General features: G+C 33.7%; 1 protein-coding gene across 5 annotated transcripts in view; it reads right to left on the reverse strand.

The window, feature by feature from the left end:
* Window positions 1-24,971, reverse strand: part of VPS13C (vacuolar protein sorting 13 homolog C) — a 204,354-nt gene that overhangs the window by 73,842 nt on the left and 105,541 nt on the right. For all 5 annotated transcript variants that reach the window (XR_008992619.1, XR_005028298.2, XM_057488866.1 and 2 more), the window contains exons 36-47: window positions 24,115-24,251; window positions 22,313-22,469; window positions 21,202-21,281; window positions 20,647-20,706; window positions 19,789-19,951; window positions 17,947-18,063; window positions 16,654-16,757; window positions 8,505-8,672; window positions 6,838-7,142; window positions 5,750-5,897; window positions 2,766-2,916; window positions 643-755 (exon numbers count right to left, since the gene is read on the reverse strand). Coding sequence is in view for 3 of the 5 variants with exons in the window: in XM_057488866.1 (XP_057344849.1) it covers window positions 643-755; window positions 2,766-2,916; window positions 5,750-5,897; window positions 6,838-7,142; window positions 8,505-8,672; window positions 16,654-16,757; window positions 17,947-18,063; window positions 19,789-19,951; window positions 20,647-20,706; window positions 21,202-21,281; window positions 22,313-22,469; window positions 24,115-24,251 (1,703 nt within the window). In the remaining 2 variants the exon portion in view is untranslated. The remainder of the gene's footprint in view (window positions 1-642; window positions 756-2,765; window positions 2,917-5,749; window positions 5,898-6,837; window positions 7,143-8,504; window positions 8,673-16,653; window positions 16,758-17,946; window positions 18,064-19,788; window positions 19,952-20,646; window positions 20,707-21,201; window positions 21,282-22,312; window positions 22,470-24,114; window positions 24,252-24,971) is intronic.

Raw genomic sequence — 24,971 nt, forward strand, 5'->3', positions numbered from 1 at the left:
AGGGGAACCAAATTCTCAATCATTATATAAGTTGGTCACAGGGATGGCAGCACAGCATGGAGAATATAGTCAATGATTATGTAACATCAGTGTTGACAGATAGTAACTGCACTAGATGGGGTGACAGTTTAATAATAAGGGTAACTGCTAAACCACTGTGTTGTATAATTGAAACCAATATAAGATTGTGTATCAACTATACTTCAGTTAAAAAGGAAACATAATTAATGATTATATATATCATGGAAAATCAAAAAATTCTTTTAAATCCTCTAAGGTTCCAAAGTCACTACTAAATTATTTACCTTAAATAGTTACATATGCATATATGTCTAGCTATGCAATAGAATTGTACACATAATTAATTATACATATATGAACATCTTCTACTAGAGATGGATCTAAGTTTTTAGGGCTGTGTTACTTGGAAAGAAATAAAAACTTGTCCTTAGCCTAGTAAGATTAGAAACATTAACAAAATGAAGACAGAAAGCAAGACAAATGCAAATTCTGTAAGCTAAACAGAATTTAACAGACATGTTAATTGTTTAAATGAATAGTCACATCAAAACATGCCAATATCCTAAAACTGAATGTCAAAATGTAAATATTTATTTTCAAATACAAAAATTTACTACATACCTGCTTGGTATCATTGTGATAAAGGACAACTGAAAGAGAGTCAAAGTGGAAGTCAAATTGGAGAGTGACATTCTGATCCACAGAAAGCTTTGAGTCAGTTAAATCTTCTTGTTCTGATGGTCCAAACATAAATATAAAAAATAAAAAGTTTTTAAACAGGTACATTATTTTACACATATTTAAATACTTAGGATAATAATTTATTTTAAATTTATATCATACTTTCTCTTTAAGTCTTTTTATGAGACAATTAAAAAGGCAATGATTTATTCCATATATATTTAATACAGGGCAAAGTAACAGAGGCAGACCATTTTATTTTTTAAAAAAAACCAACAACAGAAGGGATCTTGGAAAGAGTATCAAGACAACTTTTTAAAAATGTCCCTCTAATGCAAGACTAATTACAGAGTAGTTTATGATTATTAAAGTATTTCACCTAAATAGTGGCAAGCCATTCTCAAGAGATTATGAAATTGGAGACACAGAAAAGTAAAATATTTGTCCTAGAACAGAGAGCACATCAGTAACAAATCCTCTGCTAACATAGTGCAATTCTCACTGTCTTTGTTTACCTATATGGTCCAATTCATACCTTTATAAGAAGAACAGAATATAATTCAACAGCAGAGTCAAACAGAGCTCAAATATAAGCTCAAATACAATGTGGGACAGGAAGCCTTTGGAATTCTGAGTTAAAAGAGACTTCAACAAGTTATTTAGTCTTTTTCCTCATCTTTAGGCAGACACATTTTATAAGAATAGGTAATGTTTTCAATCATGTTTACAAAGTGATTTTATATCTTCTGGAAATTGTTTCTATTCTTTGATTATGTATAGAAAAGTCTTCTTACAAGGCACTAGAAGAGCAAACATTGCATAACTTTAACTATATACAGTTGGAAAATGCTGGGATTTTTTTTCTTCACTTTTCCTGAAAATAATTTACATTCCAATCTTCATCATCTTTGCAACTGTCGTCTGAACTCACAAGTCTTACCAAGTACCACATTAACTATATAGCCAGAACCAAATAAGCAGACTGGCCACAGCTGACCATGAGATAATTAACTACACAAAGCTTGCCTGCTACAGTTCATTGATCTGTACATAGCTCCTATCTAACCATAGCAACAGCCTGCAATAAGCATTTGTCTATACAGTGGCATGAACCCAACCTGGGAAGAAGATGCTGGCCTCACCAAGCTCATGTAGCACTCACAACCATCTACTTGAGCCAAAAACCTTATTTTGCACACTTTTCTAGTTGTTTGTTTCCTGGTTTCAAAACACACTGGGCCTAACTATAGGTGATGCAGTCTTGGTATGGTATTATTAACTGGCAGTTTTACCTATTGCTGGCAAAGTAATAGCGATTGATCTAAGCATTATAAAAGCATACCTGTCTGAGGCCATTTATTATCGTAAGGGCAAAGAGTACGTTATCTCTTTTTAAGCATGGATTAAATAGTTTAAATACTAACCTATTTAATAAAACATGATATTCACATTGATTACTTTAATTGATGAAAAAGGGTGAAATTATATTCTATATAACTGTTTAAGAAAGCAAGAAGGAGACTTACATGTTAGAAAAATTATCTTTTGAAAATGGCTGAATTTAAAAGGTTCAGTGCTTTTAGAAGATTCTATTTTAGTAATGTGAAAACTCCCTTAAGTATCTGACTATATCATTCTCTAATAAAGCCAGATAAAGCTCTTATTATACAAGAATCCTTTCTCATGGGCCGGTCACCTGAGTATGATACTTTTCTCTGTTAATCATTTTGTGAACTTATTATGCTGCATGCCTAGTTTGCTTCTTGTCTTAATATGTAACACTTCAGTGCCTTTTGACTTCAGCAAATTCAGTTTTCACAAATAAAGGGCAAATATGCATCATGCAGGCAACAATAGGTGGCCCCTCCCCTGCAGTGGACAATGAGCATATCTCCTTCCCCAGGGAGCTTCAAGGCAGCCCCAGACCCAGCCAATTTTCCACAGTAAATAATACAATATTGAATCAGTTCATACCACATGCTGGACAATTAAAAAACACTAAATATAAATATAAAATTAATTTTTCTCATAATCAAAGCAAAAATCTTCATCAATATATTTACCTTTAAGGTGGTCAGGCCTACTCAGAACATCTTTTCTTACTCTTACAGCCTCCTGGGTAGATTGTGTTGGGTTTGGCTGTGAAGAAGCTTCTCCAAGATTTTCCAACAGAATTTTCATTAAAACTGTTAAGTCGTCTTCACTGAGAGCAACCTAGAAACCAACAAGTTGTTAATATAAAATAATTTAAAAATACAGAATATCATATCTATGTCTTAATTTATGATTCCTCAAATTAACTAATAGTTCATCTAACTAAAAAAAAGAGTGGGCACCATAAATAGCAGGAAAGAAGAATTTCATCTTCTATAGTATGAGACATTTCTCCTACGCCCATACCCAACCCGTCTCTGGCACTCCATCACTCTTCCCGATTTATCTGTCTGTCTCATCCTGTGGGTATGCCTCTCTCCCCCATCCTTGTCTCATCTCCATTCTGCCTCTTTCTCTTTTCCCACAGTACCAGCTCCTTCCTCCACAGTCTTTACTCTCCTAAAACTCAATACAGGAAGACTGCTGTTTAATTTCTGGTCTCTACTAAGAAGTAAAAAGATGCTCTCCTGCAATGTAACTCTTATTCTCAGTGTATATACATCTGGTTATACGTATAACATTTGTTTACTTACCAAGAATAATGCCTCTTAGAACAGTAACAAATGCATCGACAAAGAATTTTTAGAAACCAAAACACAGATCATCTTGTTTATTTCCTACCTTTATTAAAGGACGTATGTGGCAAAAAGCAAGAGTTTTTATCAAGCAGACCTATATCATCTCTACCAGTTCCAAGCTGCAGTGTTGGCCAAATTTTTTAGCTTCCTTAAGTCAAGTTTTTTAACTTTGAAACAGGAATAATATCTCTTAATAGGTGGCTACAGAACAACATGAAGCAGCTAGAACAAATGAAGCTTCTACTGGCTGCTAGGATCAAAATTAGATTAAATTAAACCCTTTATTCTTTTTATCTCTTGTACATTTTCACACATGTAGTGGTCCAAAAGGCCTGTTTCAAATACTTAAAAACACAAATTCACACAAGCATGCACACATTCACAACAGCCTCTCGTCTGAACACCACCGAACTCTCTATCCCCCACATTAGGCCCCTAATGCCAGAAAAGTGCCTGATTTCCAGCCTTAATGAAAAGTGGAAGATATTAGCACAAGATAATGAGCAGGGATTTCTTGATTGTCTCAAGCCCCAATTGTCATAGAACAGATGTCACTTTAACTCCCCAGAATCTACTTGTGTATTCATTCATTCCCACTTGTGATACCAACCAAGATTCCACAGCTGCCTGAAGAGCAGCTAACTTCAGCACTTCTGTGGTTTGCTGTAGGTGAAAAAACAACTTTATCATATATTTAAACTGGTCCTTCAGTAAGTCTAAAGGACAATTTGAGAGGTGGCTCACAGTTCTTTAAGAACTGTTAATTTGATCTACCTGATACCCTTTCTCAGCTGCACTCCAGACTGCTGACAAATTAGACAACAGAGACGTAACCCGTTATAGATGCATTCTTGACTTAACAGGAGTCCTTTTATTTGAGATGATGATCATGCCTTGATGTTAAATTGTTGGGTCTGTTACATTTTTTCCTGCTTCTTTTGAAATACTTTAAGCATAAAGGAAAAAGCATGGCGAATACTCTAATCCTCTCCAGTCTACCTACCATCGAGTTTTGTCAAATCTTAACACATTGCTATATATCCTTCAGATCTTTTTCCACGTTATAGATATGGCTGAAGCCTCATGTTTACTTCTCTGAGAGCCCACTCCCTTTTCCTTTCCTTCCCAGAGAAAGAATAGACTATTCTCCCCATGGATGCTTTCTTACATTTACCACTACCGCATTCCCCTATAAACAATATATAACATTGCCCACTGTCCCACTTAATTTTGAACTAATATAGAACCGTATTATCATTTTACAACTAATTTTCCTATTTGATGCTTAATATATATGTATTTTTATTGCATAGTTCTATTCGCTCACTTTATCTGCTTTATAATGTCCACAATTTGATTCATAGTCACCTACTGGTACTCATTTAGGTTTCGCTTTTGCTTTCAACAAACCTATAACCACACAATCTTTGAAAGGAAAAAAAAATGTCAAATATTTGTCCTGGAATCTAATCTCTTAACAGTAAGGGGGAAATTAAGAGAAGAGTTTCATACTTTGGAAGAGAGAAGTCTCTATAAAATACCCTAAATAGACAGGTTTGCTCATATATGTACTCATACCACACACAGAAACCTTTTATTCCTAAAACAAACTTCAATTTTAACTTCTTCCTTAGTAAAACTATACTCCTTTGACCTTCCTATTTTATCTTAGAACTGATTCTGAAATTATCACAAATACCAAAAACCCATGAACTACTCAATTTTTATTTGTTTTTCACATACTCTATTTGTTTCGTTACTCCCTCCCCTACATATGCCCTACTGTTTGGCTTCAACAGTTTCACAAACAGGCCCACAAGAACCACAGGATTCCTATACTTCCTATCTTCAACCAGTATCATCTCTTCCTGTGAGCCTACAAATGGCCTGGTAACTACATTATTATAACTACCGCTGTATTTACATCCTCACCAAATAAATATATTCACCTATTTAAAATGTCCCTTTTTCTAACTAAAAGGGTGCTTCTATACCCTAAAAATACTATTAGTGCTTTGAATATGGTATCTAAATATCAGTCTTACAATTTAACTGCCTTAAAACTTAAATTTTCCAAAATTACTAATAATCTTTTCAGTAGACTCCAATAGGTTTTATCTCAGACTTGCTGACTTTAACAAATGTCTGACTAAAATGAAATAAAGAAAAGTGTGGGAAAGTAGAATGACCTCATTTCAGTTAACAGAGTATTCCCTTTTAATATATAAATCACTTGTGATGCACACGAGAATGGCACTCTAATCCATAACAAGAGCCTACCTAGCAATTTTCACACATCTTATACATATACTTACCTGCATAGGTTTTAGTTTTCCTTTTATCTCCATCCCTGGAATTTGCTTGTACCATGTTGCTGCTAAATTTCGCTGTATGGACAAAAGCATGTTGACTGGTTTTAAAATTTCAATGTCATGTTGTGGCAAGCCCGTCTGCAAAACAGTTCTGAAAGACAAACAAGAATTTATTTTGTATTTTTGAAATTCACATTTTAAAATGAAGACTGTCATATTGTGTAACAGTTTCCACCCAGCATTTTCCTAAACACGAAAGGCTGCTATCAGAATTCTTTTAGAATATGCTTTGTTTCACACATCAATTCAAATCAAAATAAATTACATACATCTGCACAGCTATTTAAAACAAAGCCTATGTAATGCTAATTTCAAATACACAAATTTCATAAAGTCTGACTTTTACACTATTTATCTTTCACAAAGACTAATATTAACAACTAGTGAAATGGCATACAAAGGTTTGTCCTCCTCAAGTTGAAGGACAAAGAAAGTAATACTCTTATTTAGTCCTTAGTTTTTTGTTATTGATAGTGTTCCAGAATCAAAGGGAAAAACTCACCAATCCTAGAATTTAAACAATAATTGTCATTTTGAACTTGTCTGCCAACAGCCATTTGTATAACCAAGTAAGTATGCTTATCATTCAACAGAACCAACACTTTCTATTTGGAACGAATAATCCTTTAGCTACCTCACTGAAAATTCTGAAATGTGACAAGATTGGGAAATGAGGAGTAAATCTTAAGTTTTATTAAATTTTCAGAAGATTTTTCCCATCTACAGAAAATGGCTATATGCAAAGTAAAAAAAGATACATAAATCTAAATTAAGTATTATTGAATAAGCTATAATTTTATAATAGGAACTTTTAATAGAATGGACAAAAATCACATTACAAACCAAGACAAATGAAGATTCTATGGGGTGCACTACTATTAACCACTGACCAAAAATCAATGGTCAAGGTTTCATAATTATAAGAAATAAGGAATGAGACCCACAGACAAGAATATTTTACCCCTGGCAAAGATTCTATGAAAATTCTGTTTCTAGTAAGTAATAGACACAGTTGGATTATATATTTATACCTGGACAGCTTCAACTGAGTAAGTTGGATGTTCATTTTGTCAACAACTGGAGGAAGAGAATAATGTTCCATAGGAACTAAGCTAAATTTGTTTTCAACTCTGATTAAACCCAGATCTGCTATAACAGCATTGGGTGATACTGAAGACTGAGGAATGATAATAACTGGTGCTTTCAAGTCGATATCCATCAAAAGGCGGAAACTCTTCTGAGCCAAGTCTTTCATGCTGGAAGCAGCTCTTCCTGCAGCCTGGACTGTGGCTGTGCTCAGAGCTTCCTTGGCAGTTTGGAAATTGTTGAGAAAGTTCTGTTGGAAGAGATTGATATTTAGAGTTCCCCCCAAACAAAATTTATTTTACAAAGGAAAAACTTCAAAAAGCACTTACTTAAAAAAAAAAAACTAAAATAGAAGACATAATATAAAACAGATGTTATTTATGGTAGTGTATATGGAGAATGTAAAGTCTAGAAAGATACAACCTGAGATATTAACAATAGTTACATCTAGGAAGGAAGAGTCCTTTAACTTCCATTATGTATTCCCAAATTATTTGGTTCTTATGACAAATTTTGGTAATAATTCTTTTTTAATCTCCCTTTTACTCATGAATGGTTGGTCATTCTAAATTCCAATTTAAATAAAAGAGGAGGAGGACAGCACTTTACTTCTCCCAATTAGGTTCAATTTTGTACCTCTTGGTCACAGGAAAAAGTTTATTCTTAGAAACTAAGAACTACCAGCTTATTTGCAAAGATTTTTTTAAAGTGTACTTAAGCATACGTAAAGATGCTTAAGTATTTACATTCTGGCAATCATTAAGTGCCAAAACCTCTTTATTTAGAACAAGATGCATTTCATCTCAATTTCAACTAAAAAAAGAATTTTTCCAATGAAAAAAATATCACTTGGAAACAATATTCTATTTTTTATTAAGGTACCAGATATACAATTTTATGAAGGTTTCACATCAGCAACATTGTGGTTACTATATACACCCATATTATTGAGTCCCCACCACACACCGCATTGCAGTCACTGTCCATCAGCATAGTTAAGATTAGAAGCAATATTCTTCATGCTTACCCATTAATAATTCTAAGCGACTTAAATTCCCCCCTGCAAAAAAAAATTACTTTGCAAAAAATAAAGCATGATGGTTTAGGTAGAAATCCATGACTTAAATTTTGATTAACAGTCCTGGTAAAAGGCATTGGAAGATTTAAATTCTTCAGCTCATGACACTTACACGGTAATAAATAACTAAAGGAAACGAATTTTATGGTCTTGTTGATAACAGTTATAATCAAAAGCTGTAAATTTCAATATTAGTCCTTCAAATGCCTGATGAGTTCCTTTAAAAATTATTCTAGCTAAATAATACTTAAGGGTATTTCATACAACAAATGACAGTGAAAAGCCCTAAATTAAAACAACAAGTATTTTTAAAATACGTAACTATGGAAATGTTAAAGAATGTTAACAATGATAACAACAATGCATTTGGTTATCCATCATACAAAGGATTTCCTTAAATGTAATATTCTGTTCAGGATTTGGGCATTGATCACACAGTCCTGTTAGTAAAGATTTTGACTATCTAGGTTCCGATGTAGAGTCAAAGACATTTAGGCTCCAATGAGAAATAAATATATTTAAAGACAAACTTACCAAAACAGACATGAAGAACTTATGAACATAAACAATTTGAATACAACCCACTTTGAGACTAATTTTGCCATCTACTTTAGACATATCAGCATAGGCCTTTCCCTCTGTAGCATCTGGATACAGAGTCATTTGGAATCTAAAGACTTCATCTCCCAAAATAGAGACAGCCTAAAAATATTAAGTTAACTGGTCATTACATCAAAAGAGCTGTATCACTGTATTACAAGTAAGTTTCCCTATTATAGAATCCTTGATACATAAAGTACTATTTAAATTCAACTTTAACACATAATTAAAAACATTTTATTTGACAAAACTTTTTCCCATTTCCACAAAAATCATTAATCACTTAGAAATAACTTTTGACAAATCAGTCTATATATGCAATGAGTAAGCAGACTGACCATTTTCATGCCAAATCCCTAAAAAAGTACCTGACACACAACAGACTGAACACATGAATAAAGAAAGACATCTCAAAGAACAAAATAGATTTCAATATAGAAACTTAATTTTAAATTAAAAAAATTTTTTGATGTTTATTTTTTGTTAATCTGTGCATTCTAAGTTTTTGTGAAATGATTACTACTTTAACTTTTTGGAGCATAATTTGCATGCAAGAAAATTCACTCATTTTAAGAATTTCAACAAGTTTTGACAAATTTATACAACCCAAGTAAATACCACTACAAATGAGATACAGAACTTCCATTACCCCAAAAAGTTCCCTTGAGACCCTCTTTAGACAATCCCTGCCCTCTCCCCAAATCCTATCCCCTAACCACTAATCCACTTTGTTACCAAATTAAGGCTTGTCTTTTCTAGAGTATCATATAAATGGAGTTATACTATGTGTTGTCTGCTTTCTTTCACTCAGAATATTGTTCTCAAGATTCACCCACTTTAAATCCATCAGTAGTATTTTTCCCTATAAATAGCTGAGTAGTATTCCATTGTATAGATATCCCAAAATTTGTATATTCATTTTTTTATCCTGATGGGCATTTGGATTGTTTCCAGTTTGGGGTTATAATTACAAAGGTGTTTTGAGCATTCATGTTAAAATATTTCTATGAACGTGTTTTCACTTTTCTTGAGGAAAAACATAGTAGAATTCCTGGATCATATAATAAAAGTATGTTTAATTTTACAAGAACTTATGAGACTGTTTCCTGAAGTGGTTATATACTTGAAAGTTCCCACCAGCAACAGAAGTTCCAGTTGTTCTGATCCTCACCAGCAACAGGTATTGTGAATCTTTTTAATTTAGCCGATAAAATTGGTATATATCATTGTGGCTTAACTTACATTTCCCTGGTAACTGGTGTGGTCAAATGTCTTTAATATGCTTACTGACCATTTATACACTTACTGGCATTTTATGTGACTTGGCTTCTAATATTTTTCCCACTTTTTCAAGGGAATTTGACTTTTATTATTAAGTATAACAGGTGTTTCTTTTTTTTAAACTGAAGTAGAAATGACATACAGTATCATATTAATTTCATGTGTACAACATAGTGACATTTGTATATACTGTAAATTGATCACAGTAAGTCTAGGTACTACCTTCATCATACAAATTCAATGCAGTGTTACTTACTGTATGCCCCATGGTGTACTTTACATTCTCACAATGTATTTATTTCAGAACTGGAAGTTTGTACCTCTTCATCCATTTTGCCCCCTTTCCCATTAAAGCTCTTTGGCAACCACTATTCTGTTCTCTACATTGTAAGTCTCAGTTTTATTTGGTTTTGTTTGTTCTGTTTTTTAGATTCCACTTATAAATGGTATCATGTGGTGTTTGTGTTTCCCTGACTTATTTCACTTGGTATTAATACCCTAGAGTTCCATCTATGTTGTCACAAATGCCAATATTTCATTCTTTTGTTATGGTCAAGTAGTATTCGTGTGTGTATGTGTGTGACTGCTTCTTTATCCATTCATCTATGTTGTCACAAATTCCAATATTTCATTATTATGTTATGGCCAGGTAGTATTCGTATGTGTGCATGTGTGTGTTTGTGTGCACATGCATGTGTGTGTATTACTGCTTCTTTATCTATTCATCTATCAATGGATATTTAGGTTGTTTCCTATCTTAGTTGTTGTAAATAATGCTACAATGAACATAAGGGAGCATGCAACTTCCTGTATTAGTGTTTTTGCTTCCTTCAGACACCCATAAGGGGAATTGCTGGATCATACAGTAGTCCTATTGCTATTTTTTGAGTAACTGCCCTACTGTTTTCAATAGTGGCCATACCAGTTTACATTCCCACCAACAGTGTATGAGAATTCCCTTTTCTCCACATCATCACCAACACTAGTGGTTTCTTGTCTTTCCAATTATAGCCATTGTGACAGGTGTGAAGTAACATCTCATTGTGGTTTTGATTTGCATTTCCTTGATGATTAGTGATGCTAAGCATCTTTTCATATGCCTATTGGCCATCTGTAGGTCTTCCTTGGACATATGTCTGTTCAATTCCTCTGCCCATTTCTTAATTGGATTGGTTTTTTGTTATTCCATTGAACAGTGTGGGTAAATTTGTAACTATTTCCAGAATATCTCGCCTGGCTTTAGTACATCTGCATATCAACAGGCGCTCAAGGGTGGAGAGAAGTATGGCTTTAGTGTATTTGCATAATTTCTCAGGTGTGGAAGAGTTCATCTCCATATCAGTGGGTAATTACCTAGGCAATGGAGGGCTTATCTGTACCTGAGAGGTGAGGGGGAGGGCCGGTTTTGCTTCTGCTGGAGCAGGAAAGAGAGAAGGCCCTGGACTGCAGTTTGTAAGCAATAAATGGATTTTAAACTTTATTTCTCCCTTTGACTGATTTTGGTTTTTAGAGGTATTTTGCCCCAGGATTTCCTCTCCCTGGACTTACATATGGTTTTCAAAATCTTCTACCATTCAGCAGGTTGCCTTTTGATTTTGCAGGCAAGTTTCCCTTGCTGGACAAAAGCTTTTTAGTTTGATGTAATCCCATTAAAAAATTTTTCCTTTGTTGCCTTTGTCTTTGGACTCAGGTCCAAAAAATCATTGCTAACACCAATGTCAAGGAGCTTAGCACATACACTTTTGTTTTTTAGGAGTTTTATGGTTTCAGGTCTCACATTCCAGTCCTTAATGCATTTCAAGTTAATTTTTGTATATGGAGGAAGACAGTGGTCCAGTTTCCCCAACACCATTTATTGAAGAGACTGCCTTTTCCCACCCATTGTATATTCTTACATCTTTTGTTGTAAATTAATTGGCGACACAGTATAGGTTTATTCTGGGCTCTTTGATCTGTTCCATTGATCTTTGTGTCTGTTTTTATACCAATACCATAGGCTACTGCATTCACTACAGTAGGCTTGTTGTATGGTATGAAATCAGGAAGCCTGATACCTTTGGCTTTGTTCTCTCTCTCAATTGTTTTAGCTATTTGGGATCTTTCATGGTCCCATACAAATTTTAGATTTGTTCTGCATTTGTGATAAATTGGATTTTTGATAGGGATTGCACTTAATCTGCAGACTGCTTTGAGTAATATAGACATTTTAATATTAATTATTCCAATCCATGAGCACAGAATATCCTTCCATTTATTTGTATCTTCAATTTCTCCCATTAATATCTTATAGTTTTCAGTGTACATGTCTTTCAACTCCTTGGTTAAATTTATTCCTAGGGATTTTATTCTTTATGATACAATTATAAGTGTGATTAGTTTCCTCCATTCTCTTTCTGATAGTTCATTATTGGTATACAAAAAAAACAATAGATTTTTGTATATTAATTTTGTGTCCTGCAACTTTACTAAATTAATTTATTCTAACAATTTTTTGGTGGAGACTGGGAATTTTCTATATCTAGTATGTCATCTGCATATACTGATAGTTTTACTTCTTTCTTTCCAATTTGGAAGCTTTTTATTTCTTTTTCTTATCTCACTGCTATGGATGGGACTTCCAGTACCATATTGAATAAAAGGTAAGTGGGCATCCTTGTCTTGTTACTGTTTTCAACTCTTCACCTTTGATTATGATATTAGCTATCAGTTTGTCATAGATGGCCTTTATAATGTTGAGCTAAGTTCTTTCCATACCCAATTTATTATAATTATTATAAATGGATGTTGAATTTTGTCAAGTTCTTTTTCTGCATCTACTGAGATGATGTTATTTTTCTTACATTTTGTTAATATAGCAGATTATGCTGATCGATCTGCAAATGTTCAGCCATCCTTGCATTCTGAAATAAATCTAACCTGGTCATGGTGCATGAGCCTTTTAATGTACTGTTGAAGGTCAGTTAGCTAATATTTTGTTGAGAAATTTGCATCTATGTTCATTTGCATCTATGGCCTGTAGTTTTCATTTTTTGTGGTATCCTTGTCTAGTTTTGGTATCAGGGTAATGTTGGCCTCATAAAATGAGTTTGGACGTATTCCCTCTTCAATTTTTTGGAAGAGTTTGTGAAGGACAGATATCACTTCTTTGAATGCTGGGTAGAATTCATGAGCAAAGCTATCTGATCCTTGACTTGTTTTTCTGGGAGGTTTTTGATTACTCATTTATCTTACTAGTTATCAGTCTATTCAGCTTATCTATTCATGATTCAGTCTCAGAAGACTGTAAGTTTTTAGGAATTTATTCATTTCTTCTGGGTTGTCCAATTTGTTGACATATAATTATTTATAGTAGTCTCTTATGATCCTTTTAATTTCTGTGGTATCATTTGTTACTTCTTTCGTTGATATTATTGAGCCCTCTGTCTTTTTTCCTTGGTGATTCTAACTAAAGTTCTGTCAATTTTATCTTTTCAAAGAAACAGCTTTTAGTGTCATTGATCTTTCCAACAGTCTTTGTAGCATCTGTTTCATTTATTTCCACTCTGATCTTTGTTATTCTTTGTTATTATTACCTTCCTTCTATTAACTTAGGGTTTTATTTGTTCTTCTTCTAGTTCCTTTACATATAAAGTTATATAATTTAGCTGAAGTTTTTCTTGTTTAGGTAGGTGTTTACTGCTATAATCTTCCCTCTTAGAAACACCTTTGCTGCATCCCATCGATTTTGATATGTCATATTTGTTTTTATTTGTCTGTAGGCATTTTTTACTTCTCCTGATTTCTTTGATGACACATTGGTTGTTCAGTAGCATGTTGGTTTCTCCATATTTTTATGTCTCTTCTCATTTTCTTCTTGTAATTCATTTCTAGTTCCATACCACTCTGGTCATAAAAGATGCCTGATATGATTTCTATCTCCTTGAACTTACTGGGACTTGTTTTGTGGCCTAACATGTGATTTACCTTGGAGAATGTTCCATGTTAACTTGAGAAGCAATGTGTATGCTATTGCTTTTGAATGAAATGTTGTGAATCTACTGAGTCAATCTGGTCTAATTTGGCATTTATGGCTGATATCTTATTGATTTTTATGTCTAGATGATCTGTACACTGATGAAAGCTGGTGTTAAATTCCCTACTCTCATTGTATTGCTGTTGATTTCTCCCTTTAGTGCTGTTAATATTTGCTCTATATAGGTTGGTGTTCCTTTGTTGAGTGCTGAATGACCCTTTTGTCATTATGTAATGCCCTTCTTTGTTTTTCCTACAATCTCTGTGTTAAAGTCTATTTGGTCTGAAATAAGTACACTGCACCAGGTTTCTGTTTCCATTTACATGCAGTATCTTTTTCCACCTCTTCCTTTTGTGTAAGTCCTTACTTGTGAAGTGAGTCTCTTGTAGGCAGTATAGAGATGAGTCTCATTTTTATCTATTCAGCCACTGTCTGTCTTTCAATTAGAGAATTTAGTCCATTTACAATTAAGATATTATTAATAGCATGTATTTACTGCCATTTTGTTTGTTTTCTTCTGGCTGTTTTCATAGTTCTCTTGTTCTTGTCTTCTTTTTCTCCCCTCCCTTGTGTTTTGATAACTTCAATAGCATTGTGTTTAGATTCCTTCATTATTTTCTTTTGTTTATTTGCTATAAGTTTTTCCTTTGTGGTTACTGGTGAGATTCACATAAAGTATTCTATGTATACAAAAGTCGATTTTCATTAATAGCAACTTAAATTTGAATACATTCCAAAACTCTACATTATAACTCCTCCCTATTTTATATTTTTGGTATCACATTTTATATCTTTTCATCTTATCTATCCTTTAATTATTGCAATCATAGATATTTTTACTACTTTTGTCTCTTAACCTTCATTCTGGCTTTTATAAGTGACCAATTCACTTTTTAATAGCTATTTACCTTTTCCAGTGAGATTTTTACTCTCATATGTTTTCTTGTCATTAATTAATGGCATTTCTTTTCATCTTGAGGAAGTCCCTTTAACATTTATTGTAAGGCCAGGTTAGTGATGATGAAGTCCCTTAGCTTTTGTTTTCTCTCTCCTATTCTGAATGATGCCCTTAATACAGTGTTTCCTCTCAGCACTTTGAGTATATCATGCTACTCCCTTCTGGCTTACAAAGTTTCTGGTGAAAAACCTGCTAATAACCCTCTGGGGTTGGTTTCCTTTGTACAGAAGTTGTTTTCCTCTGGTTGCTTTTAAGATTCTCTTTGACTTTTTTGACATTTTCATTATATCTTGGTGTGGCTCTCTTTGGGTTCAATCCCATTTGTAACTCTGAGCTTCCTAGACCTAGATGTGTATCCTTTTCCAGGCTAGGGAAGTTTTCATCCACTATTTCTTCAAATAAATTTTCTGCCCTTTTCTCTCTCCTCTTCTTCTGGGACTCCCATAATATGGCTGTTACTCTAATTCAAGTTGTCCCACAGGTCCTTAAGACATCATCACTTTTTCAAATTCTTTTTCTTTTTGCTGCTCTGTGTAGGTGAGTTCCATTATTTTGTCTTCCAGCTCACTGACCCATTTTTCTGCTTCATCCAGTCTATTATAGAACCCTTCTAGTGGATTTTTCAATTCAATTATTATATTCTCCAGCTCTGTGACTTTTGTTTGATCTTTGTCAAATTTTCTATTGCTCTGTTGGAGTACTCACTATATTCATCCATTTGTCTCCCTAGTTCAGTGAGGATTTTTACAACCATTACTTTGAACTCTTTATAAGGATTACATATTTCTGTTCCATTAAAGCTTGTTCTTTCATTTGGAATATTTTCTCTGTCTCCTCATTTTCCCTGATTCTCTGTTTTGTTTCTATGTATTAAGTGAAACACTTTCTCTCTCAGTAAAGGAGTGGCCTCATATAGCAGATGACCCTTTGGGCCCAGAGACACAATCCCCTGACACCAGAGCCAGGTGCTCCAGGGGTGTCACCTGTGTGGGCTGTACATGCCCACCAGCTGTGGTACACCTGCATGTAGGTGCTGCATGGAGGTGGCGGGGCACTCACCTGGCTGTGGTGTGGCTACAGCCTGGGAGAGGGGGTATGGCATTCACCAACTGACAGGTGCAGTTGTAATGTGGTGGTAGTGGGAATGGAAGGAATGCCCACCTACATTAGCAGGTTAGTGCAAGATTGCCACAATGGCACCCATGAACACCAGCTTTAGCAAGGTAGAATAAGATCACAAAAATGGCAACTGCCAACACTTCCATCCTCAGGAAGACTTCCAAGAAGTTCCTGCCTCTCAGTCAGTCGCCTTAAGAGTAGGTCCCTATCATACACTGTTTAGGTGCTTTTCAAACTGCTGCTTTTGCACTGGTTCTTGGGGCATGTGTCTGTATGCAAGCCCTTTAAGGTTAGGTTCTCTGTTCCCTACAGTTCTATGGTTCTCCTGGATATAATCTCTGTTGGTTATACATCTTGGGGGCTCACCTCTCTGATACTGGACCCAATGGTTGGAGTGCCACTTGTGGGATACAAATCCCTCTCTACTCAGGGAAAAGTTCTGTATTTTTCAGATCTCTTTCTAGGGTGGGAAGGGGACCATACCTGGGGTGAGGTTTTTGGAAAGACCATGTCTTTGCTTCTCTACCCGCCTTGATGCAGCCCTTTTATTTTTTATTGTGGAAGTGCCATTAATCTAGTTTTCAGGACTTTTTCAGATGAAATTATTCCACTTGTAGCTGTAGATCTGCTATATCCATGAAAGGTGAGTTTAGGATCTTCCTATGCTGTCATCTTGAACCACCTTCTTTTCTAGAAACCTAATTTTTAATTACCTTTTTGTGAATGGACAGCAAATCAACATTCGTGACTATGATATCCTTAAGTCTTGCAAACATGTCAGTCTGCTTTGGCTTCACAGAAACAGAGGCATCCATTCCTATGAGAAGCATAACATTTACAAACTTTTCACTCAATCTGAATGAACAAATTCAGTGGTATCTAAGTTCAGTAACATACTACGAAGATGTAGAATGAATAAAATTTACTCACTACAGACATATTAAAGGTATCAACTTCTAAGAAAGATTACAGTAATATCCTTAAGTGCTACAGGCACCTTTCAAATAAAAGTTGTGAAAATTTTAAAACAAAAGAAACCAAATTTCAAAGAAAATTAACCACAGGTCTCCAAATACAAATATCCTGTGTATTGGCAAGATAAGAAGTTGTCATTTAGGAAAACACATAATATTTGAGTTTATCTGCAATAAACTCTATCAAAAATGTTCTAAGATTTCTCTCCCAAAAAATTGTCATTCTGATAATTTCTGAAAGCATGGTGATTTCTAAAACTGCTCTCCTGTAGAGAAAGAATGCCTGCAGTTAAGACCCAATAATGAACCCAAATCATTACCATGACACCCATGAAATAGATACTTGGTAATATTTGTTGAATGGAACTGATTTTTTAAACCTTTTTTTAGCTGCTTACTATATACCAGGCACTTTTTAAAGTATATGTAAATATGTAAACTTGATTCTCACAGCAATCCCAAGAATAATAACTACGGCCACTTTACAGAAGAAGGAACTAAGACACAGAAAGGTTAGTTAATTTATTCAAGGTCAGCCAGTAAGTGGCAGAGCAAAAATCTGAACCTTGCCAGGCTGGCTTCTAGAATCCAAGGTATGATCTAAACTTATCCTTTTATCAAGCTAATGATGGGAAAAGTTTACAAAATTTCTTTCAGAAACTTCTTACCTGATGCAATATATGAGCACACACACACACACACACACACACAAAAAAAAAAAACCCAAGGGAAATAAGGATAACGGTATTTTCTTTACTCACTAAGATATTATTCTGAAAATGCAAATAGAACATAACAGATTAAACTTTAGACTCATTCTGAAATTGTTCAAATACATAAGGAATGTCTCATGTTAGCTATAAATTATAACAGATTTACTTCTAACATTTCAAAGTACATGTCTGAAAAGTTTGTTCAAATCTTTAAGTAAACAAAAGATGGCTCATAAGAAATCAACCATGCACAAGCTCATTCCTCCTGGAGATCTATGCAAAGAAACAGAAATATCTATACCAAGGAGTAATTACTTACCGAGTATTCTAATATCTGCAGTATTACACTTCTGATCACAGACAAAGACATTAAGTGCATTTAATTCAGCTGTGACTTTTAAATCAAACATGTCATCTTCAGAAGTATTGCTGGATACTGAAAAATAATACAAACCTTGCAATTAGCAAAGTACAAAGACGATATTCAAAATAACCTTAAATTCACTAAAATAAAAGTACATTATGAATCTTGAAGAACCAAAAAGGCCTCCATTAAGATTACATATAATTAATGTGGATTCTGAATCAATTTTCAGATGCAAATCAGACAAAAACTAGCATTCTCTCCTCCAAATTAAAAATAAAGGCAATTCAACTTGCTAGATGGAAACTTTACTCTAATTTTTCTTCTAAGAAAAAAGAAAATCCTCCATATAGGAATTCTAGAATTCTACTGGTCCCAAATTTTGCTTTTGAACCCCTTTTCATATATTAGATCCAAGAAGATTATTTCATGAAAAAATATGATTGTGATAAATAGTTAATAAAATACATATTAACTACAACACGTTATTAACCATAGAATCTATTTCTCAAGATTGTATCCTGTTTTTCCATGAAGAATACTAAAATAAATTCAATGAGAAAGAAATATGAAGGGCTAAAGTTAAAAAAATACAAAATAATTATAGTTATAGTGTGTATGCATGTATATAAGAATCACAATCAGATGGAGACTCTTAATCTACCTTAGTTCAGATCCTAACCATTAAATTTAGGATTTCCTAGAGATATGTCTTGCCTGAAGAAAACAGACCTTTCCTATAAAACTGTAAATGAATAGGGACATCAGTCTTCAATTAACAAGATAACAGTGATATTTTTCTTTTAAGATTTAAAGTGGCATAGTCAAACCATAAAAACCAACTATATGGCATAACTGGAAGACTATTTATTTGGGGTAATATTTTTGTAGTCTATTGTGGGGTTAAACATTGCTTTTTCATTTATTCAACTCTGTATGTATGTATGCATTCATATGTTTCTACAGATACTAATGTAATAAGTACATTAAAAACAAGGTAAAACTCTTTTATTCTAGTTTGTAACAAAAGTTGCTGTGCTCCCTGGTTAAAAAAATCTGATCCTTGTATCAGATCTGATAACAATTAACAGGTTTACACTTTAAAGATGCCACTAATATAGATACAACTCAAAGAGATAATGGTTTGAAAATTCCTAGCTATTAGATATTCATATCATATGATATGAAAGAAAAATAATTAAAATCACATATTTGGCTTAAAAACAGTTCACTCAAGATACATCATATCTAATGTCTCACAGCACAACTCATATCTTCGAGGAACATGTGCCCATATCTGTATGTAATTTAAATTCAGTTTTGATTAGAAACCAAAGAGAATCGGTCTCTTTCATGAGATTCTTCCTGCAAATCATTTAAAATTGTTAAGCACCAAGTAGGTTTATCTGACTGACTGAAATGGGCCTTTGTTACTATGCCTGATTGTATTCATACTTTAATTCATGTGTCCATTCTCACTTTTATTGGAAGGAAGGATGCAGAGGCAGCAATGCAAAGTATATACAACTTTATTTTATGTGAAAGACAGTGAAATCAACTATAAATATAAGATTAACAGTAAACTTATTTAAATAAAGAAGAATCATTTAAATCCTTCACTAAATTACCCTATAAATACCAATAGGGATAAAATTTGTTTTCTTTTGAAACTAACCTAATCTGTCAGAGCAGCTATAACAGTGAGGAGCTAAATACATAGCTTAAAAAAATACAAGTTATGGTAAGATTATTAAAGTTCAAGCAGAAATTATTAGACCATAGCTCAAAGGTTAATACCAGCTTTGATAATGATACTTCTGGACTCCCCCACAAGTGGTTTCAGCTCAGATTCCTTTTCAGAAGAGGAAGGTTCAGAGGATGGGATGGCAGATGATAAAAAATCCATGAAGCACAGTAAAGCTTCCAAATGAAGTACTAAGTCTAAGGATGAAAATGAAACCTAAGATAATGAACAATTAGAGAGGCAGATTTCAGATATGGTAACATATTTATGTTAAGCTTCAACATCTACAAGTAGCATAAGAATAGTGACATTAAGGTCCTTTTATATTTTCTAAGAAATAACTCACACTTACAACATTAATCCTTACCAGATAACAAATGAACACTCTGCCCCACTCCCAAGCCCAACGAATTCTAAGCTCAACAGAATTTGATGGGTTTTAAGTAAAGATACAGGAAGTATTACCGACTTTAGGTCAATCATATTTCAGATGGTTCCAAGACAGACTATATACACTCAAATGGACTGTGAGCAATGTCTGTACTAAGCCATGCTTTCAGCTTTGTCCTCAATTTTATTCTAATCCTAATTCCAATATGTAATTCAAATGTTTAATGCTTACATCAACACAAGGCCAAATAACCAAAGTGAACAAAATTCCCTCAAAAAGTGTGAAGTCAACAAGTGATCATTAATTCATATCTGGGAAACAGTCTTCTAGGAAATCAAAGCAACTTTTGTAAAAATTTTCATCACAACTCTATATCCATTTCTTTTATGTACAAGATTAGCTCTATCATTATTGCCACCTTTATTCCAATTTTAGAATCTACAATTTTACAAGTGAAGATGCCTATGAAGCCAGATTTATTAACTTAACTTGGTCTAAGAGTGAATTAGAAAAGATTTACCTTCAGTCTCTGTTTGGTATTTTCGTGAATTGTTCTAAATTCTGGTCCATCACTGTCTGCCTACAAATAGTGGAAGATTAAACCACTGGATTGCAAACAATAAACATTCACATTGAAAAAATATATTTTCTTTGCTTTTCAAAGCATGCTATGAAAACACTATAAATGCATTTCTTAAAGGCAAAGAAGAACATGCCAAAAAAATTGACCACATAAGTATTTCTCACATTCTATAGAAGCAAAACTCCAATTCCTTATCCTACTTAGATGGAAATGTTATAGGTAGGGGGAAAAAAATCTAATGTATCTAGTTTACAACAAACTTTGCTTGGGATTACAATGTAACTTTGTATATTTCTCCTTATTCAACAACATAGCCAGCTCACAGGTTACTGAAATTATCCAGGACTGTCAGGTGCTTGCATAATTTACTACCATCAGCTGGCTTTAGAATAAAAAATTTTAGGACAGAAAAATTAGATATTAAATATGAGCAAGAATTACATAACTGCATATATTCAAATATTAAAGAATCCTAGAGATGAAGCTAGGTACCTTTGTCAATAACATTTTCAGAAGGGGTTCATCAGTTATATTAGAGGAGTTAATAATGTGAAGAGGTTCTCCTTTAGAGTCTAAAAGAGAAAGAGACATGGTAGTTCCATTAAGTCTTTTAAACATTTCAAACATATTTTAAAACAGACCAACCAATTATACAAATGCATTTGTTAAAACTCATAGAACTGTATACAAAAAAGGGTGAATTTTACTGTATATTAATCATACCTCAATAAAACTGGCTTTGGAAAAAAAAATTCCGTTAAAATGAAAAAACCAGGAGCAGCCAGTTACAATCGTTTAACATTGGGTACTACTGGTATGCCTCACCTGCGCAAATCAGAATATATTAAAGAACAACTTATAAAATACATACATTAGGGATTACTCTCAATACAAGTATGCTTTACCTAAAGTTATACCACAGCATTCCTGAAACTTTAAACAACCATAGCAAATTTAAAAGTTGTCTTGATACAATTTAGAAAGTGAATCTGGTAATTCAGGTCCAAGAAAATCACTAAACAATAACTTAGTAATCATTTGAAGGTAAGAGAATGAGACTATGTAAAATGATGCTGTTATATTTTTCCTCTATATAGTGCTGTATTGTTTAATTTTTATTTTTCTAAAGTATATATTAAATGTCATTAAAAACAAATAAAGAATGGTGGTGCAGTTAAAAAATAAATTAAAAACAAAAAGTTATTTCCTAGTAAATTAACTCAACTTTTCAAAAAGGGTCCACAGGCTCTATACCTGGGTATTATACTTGGGTTCTGATTTCCTAATACAGTGCTCAAAACATAGCTATAATGAAATATTGCCTTTTACAAGTACTAAAGATGTATAGATACTGAAAAAGTATGCTTCATTTTTCTTCTAGACATAGTCTACTTCATGCTATAGGTATATATCTAGATATGCTTAATGATAAATAACTACATAGTTAATAAAATTTTAAGTATAAAATTCCTTTGTTATCAATGCAATAAATTTAATCTAAGTAACTGGTGACACTAAAAAATATGCTTAACTGTTGACAAAAACTATAGGGACCATCTGACTATTACATGGATAGTTTACACAGGCTATATTTCACACTTACCAGTGAACTCAAAGCATCGCATACTAATTTTTTTTAGATAAGCTTTAGCAGTCAGGTCATAGGTTTTCACTCTAGCTTCCATTCCAACCTTCAGGACATTTAGTTCATGTAAAGGCCTTCCTTTCTTTTCTGCTTTTTTCATCAAAGTAATCACAACCTAGAAAAAGGTACCAGTATTACTACAAACTATTTCACTAATATACCATGAAGATAAGTAAATATTTTAATAACCATCTAGAGTGATATAACCAAAAAATCCACACAAGGTAAAGATTTTTACTTCTGGTTGTACCTGGAAACTGCCTAGTGTTACTTACTTTGAAAGGCACATTTACTTGTTCAGACTTCCAAAGCATTTCCACTACATTCAAGTGGTTTTCAAGACAAAGTTAAAAAGAAAAGTAGTTCTGCCTAATTCCCAGAAATCCTAGTCTGATAGATGGCCTTTCATCTGAAAGTCTGTGAAATAAATGGCCAATCTGTATACTACTCCTAAGGCAAGATTTCTCAACCTAGGCCTCACTGCCATTTCGGGCTGAGTAATTCTTTGCAAGGAGGAGCAGTCCTGTGCACTGCAAGATGTTCAGTGGCTTCACTGGCCTCTACCCACTTGCCAGTAGCGCCCTCTTCCCCAGATAGTAACAACCAAAAGTGTCTCAGGCAAATACCAAATACTGGCCTGAGGGGAGGATACAAATTACTGTATCCTACCCCAATCACTGACCTGAAGGAACAAAACTGTAATAATATGTTACAAATGGTATTAAAAAGGACTTAGGCGTTTTCTATGTACATATGTTAATGAAGTCCATTTGCAAATAGAATGATTCATCTATCAATGTTTCACTTATTAAAGCTTAAAGATCTTCAATATCTCTAATATTAACCAGAAAATCAATAGAGATTTAACATGCAAGAACATATTTCAAAGCATGTATTTCAGATAAAAAAAGTAGAACTCATTTGTAAAGTGCAAGTTTATAAATTTGAACTCAGATAAAGAACATAACCTCTATCCAACTATTTAACGATGAAGGGATTTTGGAGGAAGTTCTTGCGAGACCCTGTATCCACTATACTTTTCTCACACAGTCATATCTTTATGCCTGTTCCTCTTCCTACCCTGCCCCAGGGCCCCTTTCATGACCTCCTTTTCTCAGACCGTTCCCTGACCCTCTCAGACTGCCTCCTTCATACCACCATGGCCACAGCATCCCTGGCCACATTTTTAATGGGAGCACTTACAAAAACTTTAATTGTTTTCATGACTGAGTTCAGAGTCTGTGTCCTTAGTCAGGACCTCTATGTCCTTAGTACTTAGCACATGCAATGAACATGTGTTCAATGTATAAATACAAAAGAGGAAAATCTATTTAACCTTTCCTCAAGAATCTGCAAATAGAGAGCAGACAGTCATAATATAACATATAAAAAATGTAGACATACTGTGTTTTATCCTATTAAGGGTTTCTAAAGTCTGCAAAGGATTTTCCTGTCACTATTTCCCTATCCTAACTTTTCTATATGAAATCCAAAGCAAGCCACTTTCCAACTGTCCTTAAATCATTTGAAAAGCATGTTACAAGACATGATAGCTATTTTCACTACAAAATATATCTCCCAGTATAACTCCTCTTTAAAATATTCTCCAACTTTAAAACATTACTGCTATGTACAAATTACAAAAATGTAAGATTTTTCTCATCCATATCAATAATCTACAAGCTTATTATAGTAGAGGTAATTTTAAATATCCAATTTTCATTCACCTCACTTTACAAAAACAGATGAAAATTACATACCTCTTTGATTTCAAAATTCAGTAGCATGTTAATGATGTCTACAGATGTAATTTCTTCCCCTCCAGCTGTTAAAGTACCTTGTGAGCCAGGTACATCTTGTTGTGATATAGATATTTCAAGGGGTTCTTTAACTTCATCTAAAGAATGAAATACATTCAGTTCTATTCACACATTTCTTCCACAAATATTCACTGCGGGCTTATATGAGTACTCTGGTGCAGGCACTGAAAATTCACAAATTAGTACTACACAGCTCCAGCCCTTAGAAGACTCATGGTTTAGTAGAAGACACATATACATATAAAATACAAACAAAAGCAGGCTATATAGTAAGTGGACAAATGTTAATAGACTTTATATAAAGAGCTCAGAAAGCACAGAACTACTCATGACATTGTTACGGGTGGTCACTTAATAGGGGAGGTACCACTGAAGTAGAGCTGGAGAACCCCCTCCTCTTAAGAGGAGACATTCTAAGGTAAGAGGCTGTGGAAAACCAAACAAATGACACATCATGATAGGTTCTGTAAACAGAATGGAGCTTGATATGATTAACTCATGAGGAGGGTAATAAAAGTTAAGGCTAGAAAAGAAAAATGGGGGGGGGATTGGTAGCTTCTTATACATACCAAAAAAATAAAAGTAAAGCTATATATGATGTTGTTTTCCCAAATTGACACACCTAACAATGCAATAAAATTGCTTTCTAAACTGTAATAAATATCACTAGCTACATGCTTACCTCTATGGTAGATACTGTGCTGAAGACTGTACATGTATTGTCTCATTTAATTCTTATAACAGCCCTTTGAGATAAAATTGTGATTGTCCTCGTTTCATAGACACAAGCAAACTGA

The sequence above is a fragment of the Manis pentadactyla genome, chromosome 11 (genome assembly GCF_030020395.1).
Source record: "Manis pentadactyla isolate mManPen7 chromosome 11, mManPen7.hap1, whole genome shotgun sequence".
NCBI lineage: Eukaryota > Metazoa > Chordata > Mammalia > Pholidota > Manidae > Manis > Manis pentadactyla.